General features: G+C 41.6%; 1 protein-coding gene across 2 annotated transcripts; it reads left to right on the forward strand.

Annotated features, from left to right (window-relative positions):
• The first annotated feature begins 494 nt into the window (after nt 1–494).
• On the forward strand, nt 495–22,732 carry LOC125467213 (perilipin-2-like). Of its 2 annotated transcripts, none has more exons than XM_059639345.1 (8): nt 495–548; nt 2,466–2,513; nt 3,102–3,300; nt 7,180–7,262; nt 8,632–8,893; nt 9,749–9,822; nt 16,654–16,896; nt 20,937–22,732. In XM_059639345.1, exons 2-8 carry the CDS (start codon nt 2,472–2,474, stop codon nt 21,333–21,335), a joined length of 1,302 nt encoding a protein of 433 aa, XP_059495328.1. In that variant the 5' UTR covers nt 495–548; nt 2,466–2,471; the 3' UTR covers nt 21,336–22,732. The 2 variants fall into 2 exon arrangements, with proteins under 2 accessions (XP_059495328.1, XP_048418698.1); XM_048562741.2 differs by having other exon boundaries at nt 502–596.
• Nucleotides 22,733–24,152: the final 1,420 nt, after the last annotated feature.

Consider the following 24,152-nt stretch of genomic DNA (forward strand, 5'->3'; position numbering starts at 1 on the left):
GCAGATCATGAAACATTTCCATTGCATATGGGACTTGAAACCACATCTTCTGACCCAGAGGTAGGGACGCTTCTACTGTGCTACAATACCCCTTTTATTCCCTCAGTACACAATACAACCAAAGAATTCAAACTGTAAAAAAATTACTTATTATTCACTACTTTGTTTTAATCAACCTGTTTGTATGTGTATGACACCTCTGTGCCTATCACATACAGAGGTTAGACTTAAACCCAGCCTTCTAGCCCAGAGATAGGGACATTACGATAACAGAGCCTAAATTTTAAAACTCTTCTAGGGCAGGTGAGACATAAACACAGAAATAAGGACACCACCCTTTTGATTCTTTCTGTGTGTAATCCCACAGTAGGATTACATTTGCAATAATCATTGATTTTATTTGACTTGAAGCAATTGTAACGGACAGCAGTGCTGTCCAATGGGTGTGGAGGGGGTGGGCTCTGCATGCTATTTAATTTCAGGATAGAGGGAGCCTTCTGGTTCGTGCGCACGGTTTGATATATTCCTTGCTGGGATATCGGCGAACTGTGAGTATCGGGGAGGATAGGCAGCCCCTGTTAAGTAGTGAAATCACAGTAAGTATAAAGCTCATGGGTTCAGTCCTTCTATTCCCAGTGTGCAGTGCCGCCGAACGTTTCTGTTCTCCCCGAGTTTCATGTTTTTGGGCGATGGGGTTGCAACAACTATTAAAGGGAAATGAGTTTGCCGGCTTGTACGGTGCTGCTTCCATTCACGTGGACTTCTTTTTAGGGTCAAAACTTTGTAAAGATTCGACTTTCTCTACCCTCTAAAAGCTCGGAAACAGCTTTGTGTTTATGATCCTTGGAGTTACGCTGCGTTTCATCGAAGTCAGAATTCCTCAAAGGGATAGGTGAAAAATGGAAGGATAGTGATGCGATGATGAATGGTGGAGTGTATAACAGTTGTTTCAGATTACCTGTTCTATTACTCTTAACTATATTTAAATAGAGACTAAACAACCAATGTTTCTAAGCTGGGGGCTGCGGTGGTAGGGCATGTTGTTGAATACTCTCTTCCCCTCTCCTTCATTTCGAGTGTCTAGCTTTCTCGACTTTCTCCCGATTTTCTTAACTTTCAATATTTGTCCCTTTGCTTGCCCTGTTCTTCGATTCAAATGACAGATTGGTCCTAGCTTGTTTAATTTTTTCCCAGTGTTTAAGGTTCTATTTGAGTACTCTGGTTTACATGTCTCATTTATCTTTTGGTAGCCATTTGATCAACTCCTCGAAGTTCTAGTCTCTGCCAAATTTATGTTGAACCAGTCCCAATTTTGATTTTTTGAGGCAATCATTCTCCACCTAGTGCAGTATTTTGTGTGGGTAAAATGCCTCCTGGTACATCGTAGGCTGCTTCAAATTTCTTCTTAAATTGCTAATTTTTAAAGTGTAGCTAACACCAACTGGGGAGTTATTGGCATCGTCTTATAAATCACAATTTGAATGAGTTAGTGTATCATAACCTTTGGGAGCGCTGAAGAAGTGAATCCTCGTACTTCAAATGTTATCATTGAGATTTCTTTTGTTTACTGTAACACCTAAATGAAGTTTTCATTTCCAAAAAAATGTGGTATTTCCAACAGTTTTGCACTTCCTTACTGATTTTTGTTAGGATTCTCTTAGATCGTAGCTCAAACATTGTGGTAAGGTTTCATCCAAAGTTGAGAGCATCACCGATTGATCCAAACTGGCTCCAACCCTGTGAAGACTATCCCCTCTGTCACATTGTTGCATGGGGAAAAATCTTTTAGTGTGCCCTGTTTATGGTAACACATAGTTGGAATTAATCACTATTTAGCTGACGGATGAAGTCCAGAAGGTAGGAGCTCTTGCACTCTCTACTCTTAAGACTATTTTTCTTTTGGGAATTTTTTTTTGATGGGATGCAGGCATCACTGGGGATAGGGTGGTTTTGGCTGCTTGTGTGTTGGTGTAAACTTGATGGGCCTCTATCTATTGTAAGAATTCTGATTCTGAAACATGAAATAATTCCATATTGATGATGACTCTTTTCTTCCCTCACCCCATCCTCTCCAATCCTAAGGATGAGCTACATCGTTAGTGGTAGCCAAGAATAAAGATAATTCCCTTTATGATTAACCCTGCAGTATTTTGCATTCTAATTCACTCTTTTCAGGGGCCTTAATGGATTAAGAGGTTATAATCCCACTTTTTATTTCCTTCACTGGCACAATACCACATTCACATTGCTTCGCCTTTACTTTAGGCATCAGCCCCTGTGAGCTCAACACTATTGTACCAAGCTATCGTAGACTGTAATCTCACTGCTCTGGTACTGCCTTCTGTGGATGTCTGCTACACCCATGCATGTTTCCACTGCAACATGTTTTTATTTCAGATCTCCAGCATCCGCAGAGATTTGCTTTTAGCAAAGATTTAACATGGTTGTGTGCTTACTACTTGCAGGTTGCCATGATGTCTGCAGATGGGCAAAACAATTGCATTACTAGTAAGGTAAGAAAGAACACCATGCAAGGGAAGGTATAGATGGTTGGATTAGTGTTAGCTCTTCGCTGGGAGCTTGAATAGGCCATCTTCATAATGCAGTGCAATGGGACTCTCATCATAAGTTCCTGCTTCATTATTAATAGTAAATTGATTCTCAAGGAGCAGCCTAAATGATTATATAGCATTGGTAGATGTTGAAATGTTAAAGGCAATCTGTCGACCCCATATACATTCCACTACGAATGAAAGTGGAAAGTGAGTCAATCCATCTCAACAGACCAGGTGGGAAAACACATCTACGCTTCATTGGAGGCTGCATTGAGTATGTTACCCAACATGGTAACAAGTTGTCTGCGAAACAAAAAACCAGCTCGGCAAGCCAACCAACGTCACCACTCTCAACCCGAGCTACAAATCTACTCCAAAACCTTAGCAATCTATTTTACATTTCAAAATGTAACATTTAATTCTTTAAGATGTGCCATAGAAAGCATCCTATCTGTATGCATCACTCAGCAGGCAACACTTCATGTTACCTTGGTACATGTGACAGAAGTAATTCAAATCACATGTTTCATTCCTGTTTTATTTTAGGGGAACTTCATAAAGAGGTTCAGCAGCCTGATGGCAGTAAGTTCCACTTACAACACCTTCTGTAATGTTTATAACAATACCAAGGACAAGTATCCTGTATTCGCATCAGTTTGGGAGATTTCCGAGGAAGGAATCAAGAGAACCACTGCCGTAGTTCTGAAAAGCATCCAGCCAGTTCTTCAGAAGTTTCAACCTCAAAGTAAGGAGGTACTAACCTTGTGTTCGGTATAGGAGTCTGCCTGAACTATGTGGTCTTACATTTCTAATCTATTCCCTCACTTCTGCTGGTCTTCAGAACATTTATCAACCTTGCATTTCTTGAGAATTAAGTACTGGTGCCTTTTCATGATTGTTGTGTTGGTTTTGACTGAACTGTGATATTTCTATTAGTGACCGATATAACTGCCACTTGCTCCCTATATCCTTGTTTGGTTCTTGACTTTATCAACTTTTTGAGTGAATTATACCCTTTAGATTATAAGGCCTGTGTGCTACAGGTGAATTTACAATCATTATTTTCCTCTGGTTTCCTCTTGCAATCAGAGTACACAATAGCAGAGACTTCAGGGCCCAGTCATTAGGCCTGGGGCTCTCGCTGTTCTGGGGTCAAAGTCTGAGGGCCTGGGCCATATACAGCACTAGGGCTTCTGACTTCTCTGCATGACCTTGTGTGCATTCTAAATAAACAAAAAAAATCTTCAAATGCCTTTTGTGTTAAATACTATAAGAGACAGGAATAGGAGGAGACCATTTGGCCCCTCAAGCCTGTTCTGCCATTCACTAGGGGTATCGTAGGTGATCCAACATACTTTCCAGCCCTTTCTCATAACCTTTGATTTCTCTAAGTAATCAAGAAGCTGTCTATCACAGCCTTCAGTGTACACAAGGACTCAGTCCCCATGGCGCTTTGTTGTAAGGCGTTCCAAAGACATTCAACCTGTAGATTAAATGCCTCCTCCTCTCAATCTTAAATTGATGTCCCTTTATTCTGAGACTATGCCATCTTGACCCAGACTATTTCCTCTCATGGGGCATTCTCTCAGCATTTACCCTGCCCAGTCCCTTAAGAATCCTGTATGTTTCAATAAGATCACTTCCCATTCTTCTAAACTACAGTGAGTACAGCCCAACCCTGCTTAGCTTTTTCTCACAAGACAATTTCTCCATACCGGAGATCATCCTAGTGAACCTTCTGCAAACTGTCTCCCATAAACTGATATTTTTCTTTGAATAAGATGTCCACAACTGCACACAGTAGTTGTGGTCACACCACCTTGTACAGTTGCAGTAAGGTTTCCCTACTGTTGTACTCCACCCTGCTTTGAAATATGAGCCAACATTCAATTTAGCCTTCCCCCTTCCCTCTCATGGGAATCTCCCCTTCCCCCACTGCATCCCTAAACCAGCCCAGTTCATCCCCTCCCCCCACTGCACCACACAACCAGCCCAGCTCTTCCCCCCCCCCGCACGCACTGCATCCCAAAACCAGTCCAACCTGTCTCTGCCTCCCTAACCGGTTCTTCCTCTCACCCATCCCTTCCTCCCACCCCAAGCCGCACCCCCAGCTACCTACTAACCTCATCCCACCTCCTTGACCTGTCCGTCTTCCCTGGACTGACCTATCCCCTCCCTACCTCCCCACCTACACCCTCTCCACCTATCTTCTTTACTCTCCATCTTCGGTCCGCCTCCCCCTCTCTCCCTATTTATTCCAGTTCCCTCCCCCCATCCCCCTCTCTGATGAAGGGTCTAGGCCCGAAACGTCAGCTTTTGTGCTCCTGAGATGCTGCTTGGCCTGCTGTGTTCATCCAGCCTCACATTTTATTATCTTGGAATCTCCAGCATCTGCAGTTCCCATTATCTCTGATTCAATTTAGCCTTCCTGATTACCTGCTGCACCTTTATGCTAGCTTTTTCTACCTTGTGCACAAGTAATCCCATGTTCCTTCTATTGCAGCTTTCTGCATTTTCTCTCCAATTAAATAATAATCTGTTTTCTTGAAAGCAAAACAAAACTGCAGATGCTGAAAATGTACAACCAAAATAGCTGGAGAAACTGTGCAGGTCAGCGACACCTGTGGAGAGGAATCTGTTCATATTTCAGGTCCAATGACCCTTCTTTAGAACTCCTGAACTTCAGAACAGATCACTGAATCTGGAAAATTTGACTCTGCCTTCACAGGTGCTGCCAGATCTGCTCAGTTCTTCCATCAGTCTCCGTTTCAGATTCAGTTCTTCTGCTCTTCCTTTCAAAAGGAAAACTTTGCATTTTCCCCACGTTTACATTCCACTTGTCAACCTTTTGCTCACTTATGTAAACTGTCAAAATGTCTGTAAAATGCTTGTATGTTCTCTTAACCAGCTTCCCACCTATTTTAGTGTTGACTGCAAATTTGGCTACAGTAGATTTACCCCCTCCTTCCCTGTGGAACCCCACTGGTCATGGCCAACTTGAGAAAGAAGCCCCTTATCTCCAATCCCTGTCTCCTGCCCTTGCACCAGTTCTCTAGTCACTACCTCCAACCATGTGAGCAGTTATGACTTAACCTTTTGTATGAGGCACTTTTTTCTTTGAATGTCTTCAGGAAGTCCAAATGCAACACATCTACTGGTTCCCCTCTATCTGACTCTGGTTCAGACTTCCTTGAAAAGGTCTAACAGATTAGTCAGGTACTGTTTTGCGGTTATTAAGTCAGACTAACTCTGCTTGATTTAGATTTTTTTTTCTCAATGTTTTGCTATTACTTCCTTTAACTGATTTCCAATACTTTTCCAACAATAAATGTTTGGCTATTTGGCCTGTGGTGGCCTACTTTTTGCCTCCTTCCTTTTTGAATAGGGGTGTTACATTAGCACAGATAAGATCCTGAACTCAGTCACCAAACAGGCAGCAGCACAGTTTCTCTCTGGGGAGGATTGAGAATCCATAGAGAGCTTTGTCTATTCCCGTGACTACGCCATCCCTAATTACAACAACATGTTGGTGTTGGTGTTGTTAATAACTCCCCATAACCATGGTGTCATGGTCAGTTTGCATATCCTCTTTACAGCATCCATTCTCCTCCACATAGGGAGGAAGAATCCAAACCTGTTAGACAAGCTCAAGAGCTGAGGGTTCACGTCTTGGATCCCTTTACCTGACTCGCTCATAGTCACATGCTCCCGTTTGTGAGCACTGACCAAATTCGAGGTAGTTAATCTAAAGGGGTGTGACTGCCACCTGAAACAGTGCCCAAGTAAACCATCTCCCCCACTCCGCCCCCCCCCCCCCCCCACCCCCCCAAAATCCCCAATGTGTTGCAGTGTTTGAAGTTCAGACTCTCGCTCATGAAGTCTGAGCTGGAGTTCGTCCATGAAACCAACACTTACTACAAATAGTGACCACAGTGGGGTCCACATTGTGCAGGTACAACATGTCACCTGGTTCTGTATCTCCTCTTTTAAACTTATTTCTTAACTGTTTTTTAAATATTCCACTTTTTTTTTTGTTGGTTTTTAGTCTGTAAATATTTTAACTATTTACCTTCATCCTGAAAGTAACCTACAATACTCAAATTAGAAACTACCTGTGGCTTTCCTGCGATGCCACTTTGTTTTGTGCTAGGCTGTGAACCCTGGGCTACAGCTTATTCTGCTTAGAAAAATACCTTAACATGACCTAAAAAAGCAAGCAAAAACACCTTTTTTTTTCCTCTTCAACACTGAATTCCCAAGCTCTCTCTAAGGCCATAAGCTATATACCCAGTCGGACAGTGTCCAAGTCTGGATGTGATCTCTCCTTCCTGACCATGGCAAGCTTGCTTACCATTATTAAAATTTGTACCCTCCATCTGATTTTGCACAAGCTAGAGATCCTAATATCAGCAATTTGTGTGACTGAAACTAGATATCAATTGTGTACTTTGCATTTTCAGAAAGATACCTTTTTTAAAAAAGGTAATCTCCAAGAAAACCTTTTTAATTCCAAATATGCTGTTACTGTTAATATGTAAAATGAGTATTAGATACATTAACACTCAAATAGTTTTGGTATAATAGAGTTCCATTCATTGATGACCAGGAATATTGTGGTTTACAGTTGCAATTGCCAATGATTATGCCTGTAAAGGACTTGACCATCTAGAAGAGAAATTTCCTGTACTTCATGAGGATTCCACAAAAGTGAGTGTCAGTCTTTCAATATTATCACAGCTATAAGAAAAATAATAACTGTTATTGGAAGTTTTAAAAATGTTTTCAAGGACTGCATGATTTTTAGAATCATAGAATTCCTATTGTGTTCCTATAGGCCATTTGTCTGAGTCCACACTGACCTTCCAAACATAATCCCTACCCCTGCATTTCCCATCACTAACCCATCTCGCCTGCACATTCCTAGATACTTGGTGCAATTTAACATGGACAATCCACCTAACCTGCACAATATTGGACTGTAGGAGGAAGCCAGAGCACCCGGAGGAAACCCGCACCGGCACAGGGAGAATGTCCAAACTCCATACAGTTTCCCAAGGGTGGAATTGAATCCACATCCTTGGCACTGAGGCAGCAGTGCTAACCACTGAGCCATCATGCTGCCCTTGCCAATCCTGAAAGTATCCCTTTTTTTACTTATTTTGTTTAATTAGATGCAGTGGGTAGTGTCCCTGCTTCTGAGCCAGAAGCTCTGGGTTTGAATCAACCTACAGTACCTGATGGTCAGCGAATGTGCATTTGTAACACGGTCGAACAGATTGATTAGCAACCTGTAAATCCTCTCGACAGTAGGTGCTAACAGCAGGAGTGATGGTTTTTGGGATACAAGGAGCCCCTACCACCGCCATCTATAGTTCCATATTATAACATGATTGGAGAAGAGCATATTGTGAGAGCAACTTGGACTTTCTAGCTGGAGCGTAGCACATCAGGACACTTAAAATGCCGAACATATGCTGACATTGATATGGGTTTGACTTGATAGTGAATAAAAGCATGTACACACCAATCAGATGATGGATCCATAATGTGACCAAACCCACCGAAAGATTGCAGGGTTGGGGGGAAGTGAAGCCTTTTTTATTTAGTTGCATTTCAGAATATAATTCCTGACATAAGGGAGATTGCAAACAGAGATTAACGGTATTGATCATCTGTGGGGAGTTGGAGGTTTTTTGACAAGTATAATTTCAAAGAATCAGAAATAGCATTAGGGAGGAGTGATAGAATAAACCCTTGCAAGGGTTTATGTATCAGAATAAAAAAGTGGAAGATGAATGTCTTGGATGTAGCCCACTTCTTTTATTTAAAAATTGGTTTGGTTGTGTCTTGTTTTTTCGGTGTTCTGCTTGTTTCCATCATTTTCTTTGTTTTATGCAGTGTGCCAGGTAAACAGCAGAAGAACTGCAGGACAGAGCCTTCCAGGTTTTGTTTTTTTTAAAGCTTGCATTTTAAGTTCGGCTAGGGCCAGGTTCATTTGAAATACTTGCCTCTAATCTAATCATGGCATTAACTTGGATATACAATGTGGCAATATCTGTATTTGATATCATTCCAGATTGCATCTGATTTGAAAGAAGTGGCAATTGGGAAAATGAGAAGCATAAAGGATAAAGTCACCAATCCTATCCTTCACGTTTCTGATATAGCAATAAGTGTGGCCACCTACAGAATTGAGCAAATGAAAGTCTTTGTTAACGAAAGTGTGATTTCAGTTTTGAGCAGTGGAATTGGAAGATCAATAACTAATGGGGTGGATGCTACCTTATCACAATCTCAGCAGCTGGCTGACTTTTATTTGCCAGTTGAAGGTGGAAATGGTAGGTATCAGCTATTTTCAGCTTTTCTGCAAAAAAATCATTTTTTCATTGCCTTCCTTACATATGATCTGAAGATTGCATGAATTATTCACTCTTGGGTGAAACTTCAAAAGTATACCTTTTTGCAAAGAATTGGATGAATACTTGAAGAGTTTCTTAAAAAAAACCTTACAGGCCCTATGGGGAAAGTGTAAGGGTGTGTTCTTAATTGGATCACTTTACCGAAGAGCTAACAAAACGTGTTGGGCTCCTTCTGGACTGATCATTCAATGATTTGTGGACGTGTTTTGCTGAAACTCAGTGGGAAGGTCCTGGTCAATTTTCTTTTGTCCTTGTCCAGAAATATGAAGGTCAAAAGTCACATGACACCAGATTATACTCCAGCAGGTTTATTTGAAATCACAAGCTTTCAGTGTCCTGCCCCTACATCAGGGAAGACTTCAGGTGAATGCCTGTTCTCAGTTGCATTGGAGCTCATAAAATCCCTACAGTGTGGAAACAGGCTATTTGACCCAACGAGTCAACACTGCCCCTCTGAGGAACATTCAACCCAGATCCATTCCCCTAGATTTCCCATGTTTAACCCACCTAACCTGAACATCCCTTATTATGGGCAATTTTTAGCATGGCCAATCCGTCCACTCTGCACAACTTTGGACTGTGGGCGGAAACTGGAGCACCCAGAGGAAACTCATGCAAACTCGGACAACGTGCAGACTCCACACAGACAGTCTTCTCTCTTGGTCTGAAAACTGCAGAATCAGAGGAAGGTTGCATTCTAGCCATTGTCCAGTTTATAACAACACCATGTTATCAAAACAATTTGTCGCTTCATTCTCACTTTCTTTCGCTTAGGAACTGTAGGTGAGGCTACACCTAGTGAGGAAACCATCAGCTCTTCCACGTTGTCAATCAGGAAATGTATGAAGGTACTTTTCTTTTGCCTCAACTCTACACCTACAAGCAGATGTGATGTTTGTTCAGAATGCACAAGAGAAGGAAATAGCTGTTTTTGAGCCAGAATCTTGCTCCACAGTAAGTGAAGCCCAGGCTACCTAGCTGTTGAAATGTTACCTGTTGAAGTACAACATGAACTTTGAGGCCTCAAAAGTTCACCCCACCCCGCCCCAAAAAAGGCCAATTTCTTCTCATTTGCTGAGTATAAAAGAGAAGTTGACTCTTGAAATGTCACCCAGTGCATAAGCGAGCTTGTTTTAAGTTCCTGCACAACATCTTCACAACAGTGTGCTTGATCCCCTGTGCCCAGTTAGAATTAGACTAAGAACATTTTGTATTTAGGTAAGATATTCCCACTGTTGCATTTCTTGGCCCAAAAGGGGATTTGACTCATACACCCAAATATATGCAAGTATTTAATTTTTAGGGCCAGAAAACTGGGGTTGTCTTATTGTGTGGATTTATAAACTGGTATAGATCAGGCTGGTCAAACATTTTCTGCATTTGGGTTTGTTGTGAGCCCAGTGAGCAAATCTCTGAAACATGAGGTTTGCCACAACATTAAATGTAAATTTCATAAGTTTTAGGGCATGGTCGGGAGGATAAAGTTCCATTATCTGACAACTTAAATTAATTGAATATTAGCTTGGAAAAACTAACAAAAAAGAACAGAGCTGATTGAAACTTGTAAGGAAGCTGGAGGGGAGCAGCATTAATCCCCAAGACCTAAGCACCAGGTCGGGACTAGTACAGAGCTGACACTAACCTTGACTTACCTCTGAGAACACTCTCCTTAAGCTGGTCTTGATGGCATTCACGTGAAACTGGAGTGGATAGTTGCCGTTGAGCTTCAAATTTCTTCCTCACTCAGCCTGCTGTACATTGGACCCTTTTCAAGGACAGGCAGAATGGGGTCTGTGCGGAGATAATGAATGAGAAGGTGAGCAAGGGTGTGTGTGTGCGTGCGTGCGCACGCGTGTGCGCGTGTGTGTGCGCGTCCATTCCACTAACTTCTTTTATAATTCTCCCTGACTCCCACCCCCACCTATAGAAGTGTCTGGGGTATGTCCAGAACATCATGCAAACCAGCCTTCCATCTGTTGACCTCATCTGCTCTTCTCATTGGTTGCCTTTTTACGGCAATGTCATCAAACCCCTCCCTCCAAAGATATAACCTGTTCCAACCTGCTGTCACTTAGACTTCTGAATCAACCTCTCAAATTTTCAAATCTAATCTTGATCTTGCTTTTTGTGTGCCATCTCTGAAGTCAAAACCTTGAATTCCTCACTGTTCAATCATTCAGTGATCTTTGTATGGTATGGTCTGCCTGGACTGCAAGCAAAACAGAACTTTTCACTATGTACTTAGGTACATGTGACAATAAATCATCTAACACCAGAACTCCAGTCAGCCCCTCGTCCGCGGATTCACTGTTTAAACTCGGCCAGCCTCACAGTCATTCCATCAGTCACTCACTCACCACTCCCTGCCTTGCAGGTATTTCCATGCCTGAAAGATTTAGTGGTTTATATAGATGTAGATATAGATATATCCCTGATGAGCTGTACAGGATAGCTGTGAATCCTAGGATCCCTACAGTGTGGGAACAGGCCAGTCGGCCCAACAAGTCCACACTGACCCCTAGAGCATCCCACCCAGACCCATCCATCTCACCTAAACATTTCCAGATGCTCTGGGGTAATGTAGCATAGCGAATCCACCTAGCTGCACATCTTTAGACTGTGTGGGAGGAAACTAGACCACCTGGAGTAAACCCACGCAGACACTGGGAGAATGTGTGTGGAATTTGCACAGCCGCCTAAGAGTGGAAACAGACCCAGATTCCTGGCGCTGTGAGGCAGCAGTGCTAACCTCTGAGCCACTGTGCTGCCACAAACTTGTCTCCTGTCATCTAATCTAATGTTCCAGCTGACCCAGGCCAAGTGCTGTTAGAAAGACAGAGCAGGATGAGGCCAGTCAGCCCTTTTGAGACTGCTGCACCGGCCAACATGAGTAGATGTAAACCGTTCAGCCTATTGAGTCTGCTGTGCCATTCTATGTGATCATGGCTGATGTGATAATGCTCAACTCCATTTACCTGCTTTTTCTCCATAACTCTAGAATCATGGACTGATTTTAAAATCTATCTCTGACTTGAACGCGTTTATTCACCCAGGCTGACAACAATCGTGGTCAAAAATTTCACAGCTCTCTGGGAAGAAGTTCTTCCTTATCTATCTTAAATTGTGATCATGTTTTGATAGTATATCTTCTGATCCTAGACTTGGTCTCCCCACAAAGGAAAGCCTGCTTTCCACATCTACCTTGTCCAGCCCTAGTCGAATCTTGCTTATTTCAATAAATTTGCTTCTTGTTTTTCTCAGAATCCAGTTCCTTATCTTGGGGAAAGAGTATGCTGAATTGATTTTAAAAATAAGCATGTAAATGATAACAATATTTCCTTCAAAACAAGTTTGCCTTTTATGAGCAACGGTTTCTTCTGATTCAAAAATTGGAAAATCTGAAATTGTTATCTTCACTTCAAACTCCATTCCCTAGCTAGGGACCCCAGCAGGAAGAGAGTCAGGTTTGTGGATGAGGGGTCAATGGTCACAGTTTCACTCCAATTGAACCACAAAGATTGAAAGAACTGTGCTCAATTAAAAGGAAAAGGCTGTGCTTAACATTTCGAGTTGGGTGGGCTGTTGACAACTGCAGCAAAGAAAACGGGGAATTTGCCAGGATCACTTTAAAGTGCAGGATTCAGCCAACAGATGGGTTTTGAGTTGGCTTATGACCTACACTAATGTCCTGGAAGGAAAACAAAAGGAAGGCAGAATTGTATGGTTAACTTTTTGATTATAAAGTTTAAGAGGTCAGAAAACTGTAAACTTCTCAATTTGCATACTCTAGTACAGAACCTTTTCTATAGAAAAATTTGGGATATTATGGGATTTGATTCCCAGAAGTGCTTTGCTTTTAATTAAAATAGTAAATGGGAATTTGAGAGTTGGTGGGGTACCTGAGATTTTGAGTTCAGTGGACATTTTTATTTGCAAAGTTGATATTACACTCGCAAAAGGTGACTTCAGAGATCTTCAAATGACTTTTTTAATCCCCCAAGAAAACTAGTATTTGCAGCTGTTTGTTTGCTCACTGAGTTGATTGTTCCTTGGTGTGCAGACTTTTCTTTACCATTCTTGGCAACATCATCAGTGTGATTGCTAATTGAATCGTTTGGTGTTCTTCTCTGTTCTGAATGTATATGATCCCCTGGTGTTGTCAGTTCTGGTTCTGTGTGCGCTTTTGTTTTTACAAGCAGTGATCTGTATACTGGTAGCTATTTCTATACGTTTGGTAATGGAGTCCAATGTTGAGAACCAGGCCTCTAGAAATTCCCTCGTATATCTATTGTTCGCTTATCCCAGTATAGAGACTTGTCCCACGGTGGACTACAATACTAGAACAAGCCATTCATACTAAACAGTAGAGAACCAAAACAAGGAAATGACTCTGCCTACAGGAGAAACTAACTGGACTAATCCACTAGGACAACAATGAACCAAGCAGAGACTTGGGTACGGAACCTATCCATCTGAGAAATGGGACAAAGTGACTATACTGGGACAAGCAAACAACAGACATGCAAGGGAATTTCTGGGGGCCTGGTTCTCAATAGACTCTGTTAACAAACTCAGAAATAGACTCTGTATATAGACTGCTGCTTAAAAAAAAAAGCTGGAAGATGATAAATTCAGAATACCAATGCTTCGATTTGAGATTGCGCTGTTAATGTTGCCAAGAATGGTAATGAAACTTTTATGCACGCCATGGAGCAAACACATCCACAACCCAAGCTACAAACTTTTTGCCAGAACCTTATTAATTAGTATTAAAATGCTGCTTGGCTGCAGGTGATCCTCAGCACAAAGGAATCTACTGTGCCAATGGATGTACCACCAGACACACATTGGCAAATGAAATGAAATGTTCTGTGGACCCAAAGTAAATTTCTTATCCCTATGTCAGCAACCCAGCATTCTCTTCCGGTTCAAATGCTTGTCTTTATAATGTTACACTGATTTGACGACCAGGACCTGCCTTTGAAAACATTCTGTCTTTCAATACAAAGTTAATTTTTCTTCATTGGCCAATGACTCTCACAGCCTATCATCAGCATTTGTTACCTGTTTCTAAGTCACTCTGGAGCAAGTAGCTTGCTGAGCCATTTCAGAGAGCAGTTAAGAGTTGGTCAGGTTGCTGTGGATCTCCAAATGCCTGTTTCTGTTTATCCCTATTCCTTTGCTAAAGACACTGTACATACTGTTGCATTTCTGAACTCAGTCATTGGATACACGTGCTGCTGTGACCTTGTGTGTATGGGGAGCTTCAGGCCTGTTTGGCTCTCTATGCTGGAGAAAAGTCACCAGTTCATCTAACCAAAAGTAGCTCTTGGATTGAACAAGAAGTGGTTTATTGCATGCTAGCAGCTACTTACAGGTTGCATCAAGATGATTAGACTGTAAATTTCCGCTCTCTTCCGGAGGTGGCAAGAAGGAAACACAGTTCTGTGGGTTTGCTGTGAAAAGAATCTCTGCTACTAAGTGTTAAACAAGGAGGCCTGTGGGGTTTTTTAAACATATTTTCTATTCGACCTGTTCAGAGATGTTAGTAAACACCTCTGGAGCAAGTGGCACTTGAACTCCAGCTTTTGGGTCTAGAGGGAGGGGCAGTATACCAAGTTTTTTTTTCCAAATTATTATTTTTGTTGTTGTTTGTTAAACATATATCCAGAAGTTTGTTACATTCAACTGGTATTAATTGGGGGTTTTAATTTTTTTTGCCAGCAATTGTGTTCCTTAAGTGCTCAATTAATGACCCCTTGAGGGTCTCCACCTTCCAAACACCTGCTACCCAGTGGGTGAGAAAGGTAACTAGTTTCCTCTTGGGAGTAACTAGGTAATGTGCACAGCAAGGATGTAGCCTCCTAGCCAGCAAGAAGGAAATGCTCACGACTTGATTTTATCTGTGGACTGGTGGCCTCAGACCTCAAATTAGCCAGCCTCCTATTTGCTTGGCAGCCTGTGTCACCAGAACCTTCCAATGTTGTATTGTGAGATAGGCTGAGCTACTTACCTGTTACCTTCATGAGTCAAATTTTGTGCCGGATCTGAAGAATCATCTTTCTGTTGGGCTGCTTAAAACACACTCTCTCACAAGAGCTTTCCAAAAAGAAAAGATAAATCATGCCCAGAGATAATGGGAACTGCAGATACTGGAGAATCCAAGATGACCGGGGTGTAGAGCTGGGTGAACACAGCAGGCCAGGTAGCACACAGGAGCAGGAAGGCTGACGTTTCAGGTCTAGATCCTTCTTCAGAAATGCCCAGAATCATTCCCAGTTGCTCAGGACTGAGCTGGATGTATGGTTTTAAGCAGCTCTGCCATATGAGGTCAATATTAACCCCTGCACCCTGATATGACAACCGTGAGATTGAATGCAATGTACTTGAAGTCTGTTTTCTTCTCTGCCCTCACAATAACTATTGACATAATGCATAAAATCATAGCAACAAGGAAAGATGCTTCAGAGATGGTCCTGCAGTTGAATAAGACTAGCTCTTGGGAGATTGTGAAATATTATGAAATGTTTTGGAATAGCAAAATATTGATGAGTTTATGATTGAGGGGTTCATAGCATTGACATTGAGGTGCTACTGCTGGCTTTTGAAGTGTGTGCTATCCCAAGTTTGGATAAGACACAGTTTAGTTTGATATAAAACCATATTGTCCAGACGTTTTCATTACTAGCTTTGGATGAAGCAAGTGGAGAAGGAACTTGGCAGGATTCCCATTCGGGACCCAAGATCATTTTGGATGTTCTTAGACTAAGTCACAATGAACTCAATGGAGATGTCTCCCAGCATTATTTTGCATGCAAACAATTGGAAAGAACCTTGGCCTCCAAATGAGGGGATGTTACAGAAGCAGGCAAGCAGTAATGTGATTTTTTTTTTTGTACTGGTTTGCTGGCACTATTCCACTCCAGGCATTTTCCCAAAGGCAGGATTGGCGTCTGAGGTATTGGCTTTCCACAAATGGTAGCAAACAATGAGGCTGATCTAATTGACTATTTCGACAGCAATTGAGATTTCCTGTAAGCAAACAATTGTCCCTGGATTGCCTCTGGGACGAGGCCAGCTGCCTGGAGGTAGGACCTTGGTGTTGAGCAGAGAGGGGTACCAACCTTCCAAGCATACTCTGAGGCCATCTTTCTCTGCCGGGTTAGAGACGTGAACCCAACTTAACTGGTGAAGGGTTTTCTTTCCACAGTGATGAACTGACTATTGAGGCCATTCTTCCTTCAATTTTAATAATTGTAAAAGTTGCAGAAAGAACACCTCAAGTTGGAGGCACAGCCTCTTCTTTAACTGGACAGCTGGTATCTACCTTTTTTGGTGCTGGAGCCCTGGGAACGGTATTCTGGCTACACCAGCAGAATCTCTGGAAAATTACTGGTCATTTTGGGGGGGAAACATGTTGCTAGGTGTCTGTTTGTTTTTGGAGGGATCATGAGCCTCATTTAGTCCAAACCCAACACCTTGTCAAGGACTGGCGCTTCACTTGAGCATGGTGCCTAGGAGATGCTGACTAAACGATCTGAGCTGTGTCTTTGCGAAGTGTAAGTATTTACTGGCAAGATTAGTACTTGTTGGCCATTCTTAATTGTACCTAATGAGATGGGTAAAATTAGACATTGAGTGACTTTAAAGTAAAAAGTACTTTTTGTTTTGTTTTGCAGCCTGAGGTTCTTGACTTTTGTAAGAGTTTTCAAAGTTGTTTGGTTACCAACCTAAATGAAATAACAAATCTTTTACAAAAGAGGTTGCAGCAAGTTTTTGCCATCATTCAGAAGTTCAACCAAAAGCTTTGGTCCAATACGGGCTGTTTTATATCCCAAGTAAAGGGAAAATTGTGGAATGCATGGAAAGCCCTAATTGTGAAGAAAGATCATGTCCTAAGCTATCTTGTCAATGTCTTGTTGGTAAGTGTCTCTCAATCTGGATCTTTCCTCTGTTTTCCATCAGAGTGCATTCACTTTGCGAACCCTTTTCACTACCCTTTTTTAAATTAAGTGTAAGCCCTTTTAGTCTTTCAAATTAATCGCAATGTTTTCTTAGAAGCAACCAAATAGGTAAGAACATTTTATATTTATCACACATCTCCATTTGGTTTGAGATTTCTGTGGTGGTATGTTGCAACAATTGCAACACTTTGGTGGGATGCGGCTACTAAATATCATCACTGACCATTTGGGCTGAAGGCTTATTTCTGAGCTGGGAATTCTACATAGGAATGGAGAAAATGTTGAGTAACTTATGCAAGTTACAGCTATACCTCAATACCTGAGGTATTCTCTGAACAACTTTTACTACTAGCAGGTTCTAAATATTGGTAGCAAACTGATTTAACAGAAGAGAAACATACTGCAGGGAGAAGTGCAGTAGAGGAATTGTTATACAAAAGCACATGAAAGATTAATCTTTTCCAACCATCTCCAACTCTATCCTGCATTAGAATGCAGAAAATATTCTGCAGAGCTGTTGGTCTTGGGGCTGTTTTTACATCTGAGCTTTTGTTTAAAATTCCACTTTTAGAAGTGATGTTTCAGCTGTATCAGATAACTGCAAAACCATAAGGTGACTTATTCTAGAAGGAATTATTGCAATAGATATTAAGTGTTCCTTTTTTTTCTTGTTCACTAATTAGTTGCAATCAGTTAAAGTCTTTTGGGAAATTGCCAAATCTCCTGAAAGTATGCTCTGCCTCAGTAAGAGAGAATGCGCCAAGGCATGCCACTTAACAAAGTAACTCTGTAGCAGTTCCCCTTTTTGGAAAGGAATGGATTTGTTTGAACCCATACCTACCTGTTGGTGAAAATTTCATGCCATTTTGACCTTTCTAGTCATGAGCATGTTGCTTTAATGGAATTCCATAAAATTGGTGGGACCTCTACCCCTGGATAATTAAGGCAATATACTATTCTGTGTTTTGCTTTAACCTGTAATTGTTAAGAATTATAAACTGACAATGCCGTGGGCAATGTCTAAGTCTAACCGCTTTGAACAAGCATAGCTGCGGTCTTAGTGTTAATACTGCAATAATGCTATCAATCCAAAATAGTACTTAACTTAATTGTTCCAGTCCAAAAATAAACCTGATATTCAGGGTGGGTGGGCTGGATACCATCAGGGAATAATGTAATCTAATAAAAGTCAAGCTTGTGTGAGAAGTGCTTTAATTTTATTATGTGTTGGATGTTATCTCTGGGGTTCAAAGTACAGCATGTGTTTGCTTGTGAGAGATACGCTTTTGGGCATTAAACACTGCTAACAAAGATTAGAGGCCACCCGTATGAAGAATAGCTTTTATTTTAAGCTAATAAATTGCATCATTTCTCCCAAAGTGTTTCTATTTCCTAATATATTTTGTTCCCTGGTTGAGTCATTTTAATGTGCGGATTATTGAATGGATAAGAATTTTTGTTAGGGTATTGAAAAGCTACACAACCAAGGGGATGGACAGAGTCATAGAGCATGGAAACAGACCCTTCAGTCCAACTTGTCCATGCTGAATAAGATTCCTAAACCAGACCAGTCCCAGGATGGCTGTTCCACAAGGGTCAGTGTTGGGACCACAGCTTTTCACTTTATATGTTAATGCTGTAGATGAAGGAACTGTGAGGGCATACTGACTAAATTTGTAGATAATACAACAATAGAGGGACAGGTAGTATTGAGGAGGTGGGGAGGCTGCAGAAGGATTTGGGCAGGTTAGGAGAGTAGGCAAAAAAGTGGCAGGTTGTATAAACGTAGGAAAGTGTGAGGTCAAGCACTTTGGTAGAAAAAAGAGGTATGGACTATTTTCTAAACGGTGAGAAAATTCAGAAGTGCGAAGAGACATGGGAGTACTAGACCAGGATTCTCCCAAGACAAACTTGCAGCCTGAGTCAATAGTGAGGAAGGCAAATGCAACTTTGGCATTTATTTTGAGAGGACTTGAATACAAAAGCAGGGATGTACTTCTGAGGCTCTGAGGATTCAGGCCACATTTGGAGTATTGTGTGCAGTTTTGGGCCCCATATGTCTGGAAAGATATACTGAGCGGATCCAGAGGAGGTTCATGAGACTGAGTCTCTACTCAATTGAGTTTAGAAGGATGGTTGGTGAGGGGCAGACCTAATTGAAAGGTTCAGAATACTGAATGGCTTGGATAGAGTGAATGTTTGGATGATGTTTCCATTAGTAGGAGAGATGAGGACCTGAGGGCACAGCCTTAGAGTAAAGGGAAGACTTTTTTAGAATGGACGTAAGGAGAAACCTCTACAGCCAGAGTGAATCTATGGAATTCACTGCCACAGAAGGCTGTGGAGGCCAGGTCACTGATCATATTAATCAGTGGGGTTAGATAGGTTTTTGATTGTCAGGGGTAACGGGGAGAAAGCAGGAGAATGGGGGTGAGAAAATTATCAGCCAGAGTAGACACAATGGGCTGAATGGCCTAATTTCTGATCTTGTGATCTTATTTCCCCTGCATTTGGCCCATACCCCTCCTAAACCTTGCCTATTCATGTACTTGCCCAAATGTATTTTAAATGTTATAACTGTACCTTCATCTACCATTTCCTCTGGCAGTTCATTCCACATACGAACCACCCTCTGTGAAAAGGTTGTTCCTCAGGTCCCCTTGAAAGTTGTTCTCCTCTCTTGTTTTTAAAGTTATGTTCTCTGGTGTTGAACTCTCCACCCCTCAAGGTAAAATGAGTGGCAAGGATGTACTACTTTGTTTGCAGGCTTTCCACTTGCTCTTTATAAAGACGTAACATAGTGAAGAACAGCGCATTGTATGAAAGTAAGAGGATTTGATTGAAGAATCATTGAGTTCAGTTGCTTTTGTAAGTTTTGTTTTATTTAAAACCTTTCCTCTGAGTTGTGCTGAAATGTGTTCAGCTGTCTGTACATTGCCTTGCTGCTCTTTCTATTAACATGTGTTGGCTGGGGAAGAATGCAGAGTCCTGTTCGGGTCACTGTCAGCTAAATAGTTTCCCATGCTACTTACTGGGTAGTGGTCAGGAGTAGACAGTTATGTCAATCATTCTCCTTTTCCAGGTGAAGTACTCTTAACCCTCTGTTTTTATGCGGATAGATTTTTAAACCATATTGCCTCAACCCTTGATGACCCATAAGAGATCTAGTCAAATCTGACTCATGGTGATCCGTAAACTGTTCTGCCACCCTTAGCTAATACTGCCTTGTCCTAATGATTTGAAGAGCAACTCATTTGATCTTTCTTTGTTTCAGTTGGAAATGGTATGAGGGAGAACAAAACTACACTGAATGCTTTGCATAGTGAGATCAAGAGCAAGGTTAACTTGATTAGAATTTCTAGCATCAATGCCCATTTCTGATTTTGCTAATCTCCTGACTAGCATTTTATTGTCACTGTGTACAGCAATGGAGAACATTTCTTATTTCCTTCATCTGTACAAAATAACCCATGATTCAGCAAATCGCTGACGTATTTTTTCACCAGAGTTGCAGTCTAATCCCAACTTGGCTGCTCAATGCCATTAACTCTGTCATTGTCCATTTCAAAATGTCATAGAATATTAGCATTTTTCTATGACGGAAAAAGATTGTTTAATTTTTAAAAAATATTTATAGTGTGGACATATAGATTCTGTCACGCTTACAACAAAGTTTCATTGACTGTGTGTGCAAATCCAAGCAAATTTCCTGTCTGAATTTATTCCTGGGCAGAATCGGAATTACAAGATATTTGAGGGGTGCCAGAGGTGACCTATCTCTGATCTGAATGAATAGTTTGCTTGAAATTTATCCAAACTGACATGCTGATAAGCCTTTTCTTAAGGCTTTGTGGTTAATGGCTCAGCAATTGATTCAAACTTGGAGAAGTAATTTTGTAATTGTTAAAACCTTTGCCTTTTTTTGATCCTCAGGCAGGCATGATTGGCTTGTTTGTTTCTGTCTCTGGAGTGATATTGTGGTTGTTTGTTGCTTGTAGCTCCCTGGAATATCTGCAGAAGAGGATGAGAAGAAGTTTGAAATGGGAGAGAATAGAAATCGAAGCTGGAGTTCGCTCGTGCCAAGACCAGCCAAGGAGAAAATGGCGCAAATGTCTGATGTAAAACCCAAACCACAGATCTCCCCAGGAAGAGAGGCTGACCCTATACCCAGTGAAAATTCAAGTTCCCCAACTGTAATAGAACCAGAGGGTGTAAGGCCTGCAGGTTTCAGCTTGGGACAGAATGACCAGGAAGAGACATGCCCAGCGTCTGTGATCCCTAATGAACATTTACAGAAAGACTTTGAGCAACCTGAAGCTCAAGAGCCAGTGTTCCAGGAGCAGCAAGTCAGGGAGGACTTAAGGGAGTCGGAGCTGAGCTGTCCCAAACCATCTTAATTTTATAAGATTTTGGAATAGCCAGAGCAGGACAGTGAATTAGACACAGCATTGGTGTAACTTGTCAACACATTAGCAGTGAGTAATGAAAGAAATAAAAATGATCATTGTGAGCAAGCTTCTCTAACAAAAACTTCAAACAAATATTTGGCTAGAAAGTTGGTCAAAGTCTACAGCTTTTATCTAAACCTGTAGTTGGCAATCAGTTTATACTGTTGTCTAAATACCTGACCATTCTGGACTGCTGTTTAATATTGATGAGGTTTCACTGCAACTTAACTGCTTAAGTGACATCTTGTATTAAATGTAGAACTGAGTGCCAATTAGTGGGTGGCAGAGCTGTTTGAAATGGAATCATCACAGCCTCTTCGAGGGAAGGGAACTGATCTAAAGACTTTTTTAATAATGTGGGATCAGGGTTGAATGGAATAGGGTTTTCAGCTTCACTTTAAGAGAAGGTTTGAGGGACAGGGAGTAACTTCCAAGAACCTAAGCTCACGAGATGAAATGGGCTGAGTCAGATTCATGATTTGCACACTGATCTGAAAGGGATTCAGTTTGATGACTTGTCGGTCAACTTTGCCATGCTGACACCTTAAATATATATGACATTCCTGATCCCACTTCGCAGCACTTGGTCCATTAGCATTGTGGGTTAATGGATGTAACTTCCATTTGTATCTCCAAGTGTGTAATTTTTTTTTGAGCTTTCAAAAAAAACGGAGCTGTGGATGCTGGAAATTGGAAACAAAACACAATTTGCTGGAGCAACTCAGCCGGTCTGGCAGCATGTGTGGAGAGAGAAACAGTTTAACGTTTTGGGTCCAGTGAAAACTGAAGGGTCGTTGGACCTGAAAAAAATAACTGTATTTTCTCCACAGAGGCTTCAGGAGCAGCTGAGTTTCTGCAGCAAATTCTGTTTCTTTTTTTTTGTTTCTTTTTGAACTCACGTGCTACACTGTGTTTGTGAAGGTAGTCAACTTCTGGTCTAACAAGAATTCTTGTAGAGTGAAGGAAATGTAGTTGGTTGATTTGTGCCCTGGCAACTGTTTACGCATCAAAATAGACTTTACCTTTACTGCAAAGACAGTAGTGAGGAATTTGGCTTGGGTCTGTCTCCCAAAAGATCCTATTTACTCTCCTGCCAGGTAAGTCCTCATGATGTTAATCATAATGAGTTCCATAAGCACCAACCAAATCAGGTATTAACTCTTTTTGCTGTATGGATCTGGGAGCATCTGGGCAATCACAGTATTTAGGATGCATTTATCACCCTTTTGCCTCAAAAAGAACAAATGTTCCTTGTAAATTGAAATGTGCCTGCAGTTACGTTATTGAATGCATGTATCATACCCTGGGCCTAAATAGCATCACAATAAATGTAGTTTTTGTTTAGAGCTTCTGAATCCACTTGTTTATTTGTTAAAGAATTTTAAATATTTCAAATGAGTGAGAAGTAGGTGCCTGTGAAGGGGAATGATGTGCATATGAAAATTGGATTTTTATGTGCATACTTAGGATCAATCGCAGGGTTCAGAGACAACAATTAATCATGCTCATGCAGATGTGTAGGATGATTATGGAATTAGAAAAGGTCATTTTGAAATACATTCAAATTAAACTGGGAACGGGGCCAGGAAAGGCAGCTTCAAATATGTAATGCCATGAAGTTATTTTCCACGTATTGACATGTGGAAAATATATCTAGGTAGAGAATTGGTGGGGGTGGGCGGGGGGGAAATCACTTGAGCATCGATTTAGATGTGGTAGTATTGGAAGGGGAGACCATGGGGTCTTTCTCGAGGGCTGAAGCCTGAGCTCATTGGCCTGCCTCACCAATAAGTTTTGCAATCAACATACCAAAGAACAAATAAAATTGCAGCACAGGAACAGGCCCTCCAGCCCTCCAAGCCTGCGCTGATCCAGATCCTCTATCTAAACCTGTCACCTATTTTCCAAACATCTGTATCCCTCTGCTCCCTGCCCATTCCAGAATCTGCCTAGATATGTCTTAAATGACGTTATCGTGCCCGCCTCTATCACTTCTGGTGGCAACGCGTTCCAGGCACCCACCACATTCTGTGCAAAGAACTTTCCGTGCATATCTCCCTTAAACTTTTCCCCTCTCACCTTGAAATCATGACCCCCTCCCCCAATAATTGAATCTCCCACTTTGGGGGAAACATCATCTTGCTATCCACCCTGTCTCTACCTCTCATGATTTTGTAGACCTCAATCAGGTTAACCCCATAACCTCCATCTTTCTGATAAATAATCCTAATCTACTCAATCTCTCTTCATAGCTAGCACCCTCCATACCAGGCAACATCCTGGTGAACCTCCTCTGCACCCTCTCCAAATCATCCTCGTCCTTTTGGTAATGTGGTAATCAGAACTGTACGCAGTATTCCAAATATGGTTGGACCGAAGTCCTATACAGCTGTAACATGACCTGCCAACTCTTGTACTCAGTAGCCCGTCTGATGAATGAAAGCATGCCGTATGCTGCCTTAGATAACAAGGTGTGGAGCTGGATGAACACAGCAGGCCAAGCAGCATCTTAGGAGCAGGAAAACTGATGTTTCGGACCTAGATTTGGTGAAGGGTCTAGGCCCGAAACGTCAGCTTTCCTGCTCCTAAGATGCTGCTTGGCCTGCTGAGTTCATCCAGCTCCACACCTTGTTATCTTGGATTCTCCAGCATCTGCAGTTCCTATTATTCCCGTATGCCTTCTTGGCCACTCCATCAACCTGCATTGCCAACCTCAAGGTACACTGGACTTGAACACCCAGATCCGTCTGTGCATCAATTTTCTCC

This window comes from Stegostoma tigrinum, chromosome 33 (genome assembly GCF_030684315.1).
Source record: "Stegostoma tigrinum isolate sSteTig4 chromosome 33, sSteTig4.hap1, whole genome shotgun sequence".
Lineage (NCBI taxonomy): Eukaryota > Metazoa > Chordata > Chondrichthyes > Orectolobiformes > Stegostomatidae > Stegostoma > Stegostoma tigrinum.

Coding starts and splice junctions, on each gene's coding strand:
- LOC125467213 (XM_059639345.1), top strand. CDS start 2,472: ATGATGTCTGCAGATGGGCAAAACAATTGCATTACTAGTAAG. Junction 3,301..7,179: donor TCAGAAGTTTCAACCTCAAA/GTAAGGAGGTAC, acceptor TGTGGTTTACAG/TTGCAATTGCCAATGATTAT. Junction 7,263..8,631: donor TTCATGAGGATTCCACAAAA/GTGAGTGTCAGT, acceptor ATATCATTCCAG/ATTGCATCTGATTTGAAAGA.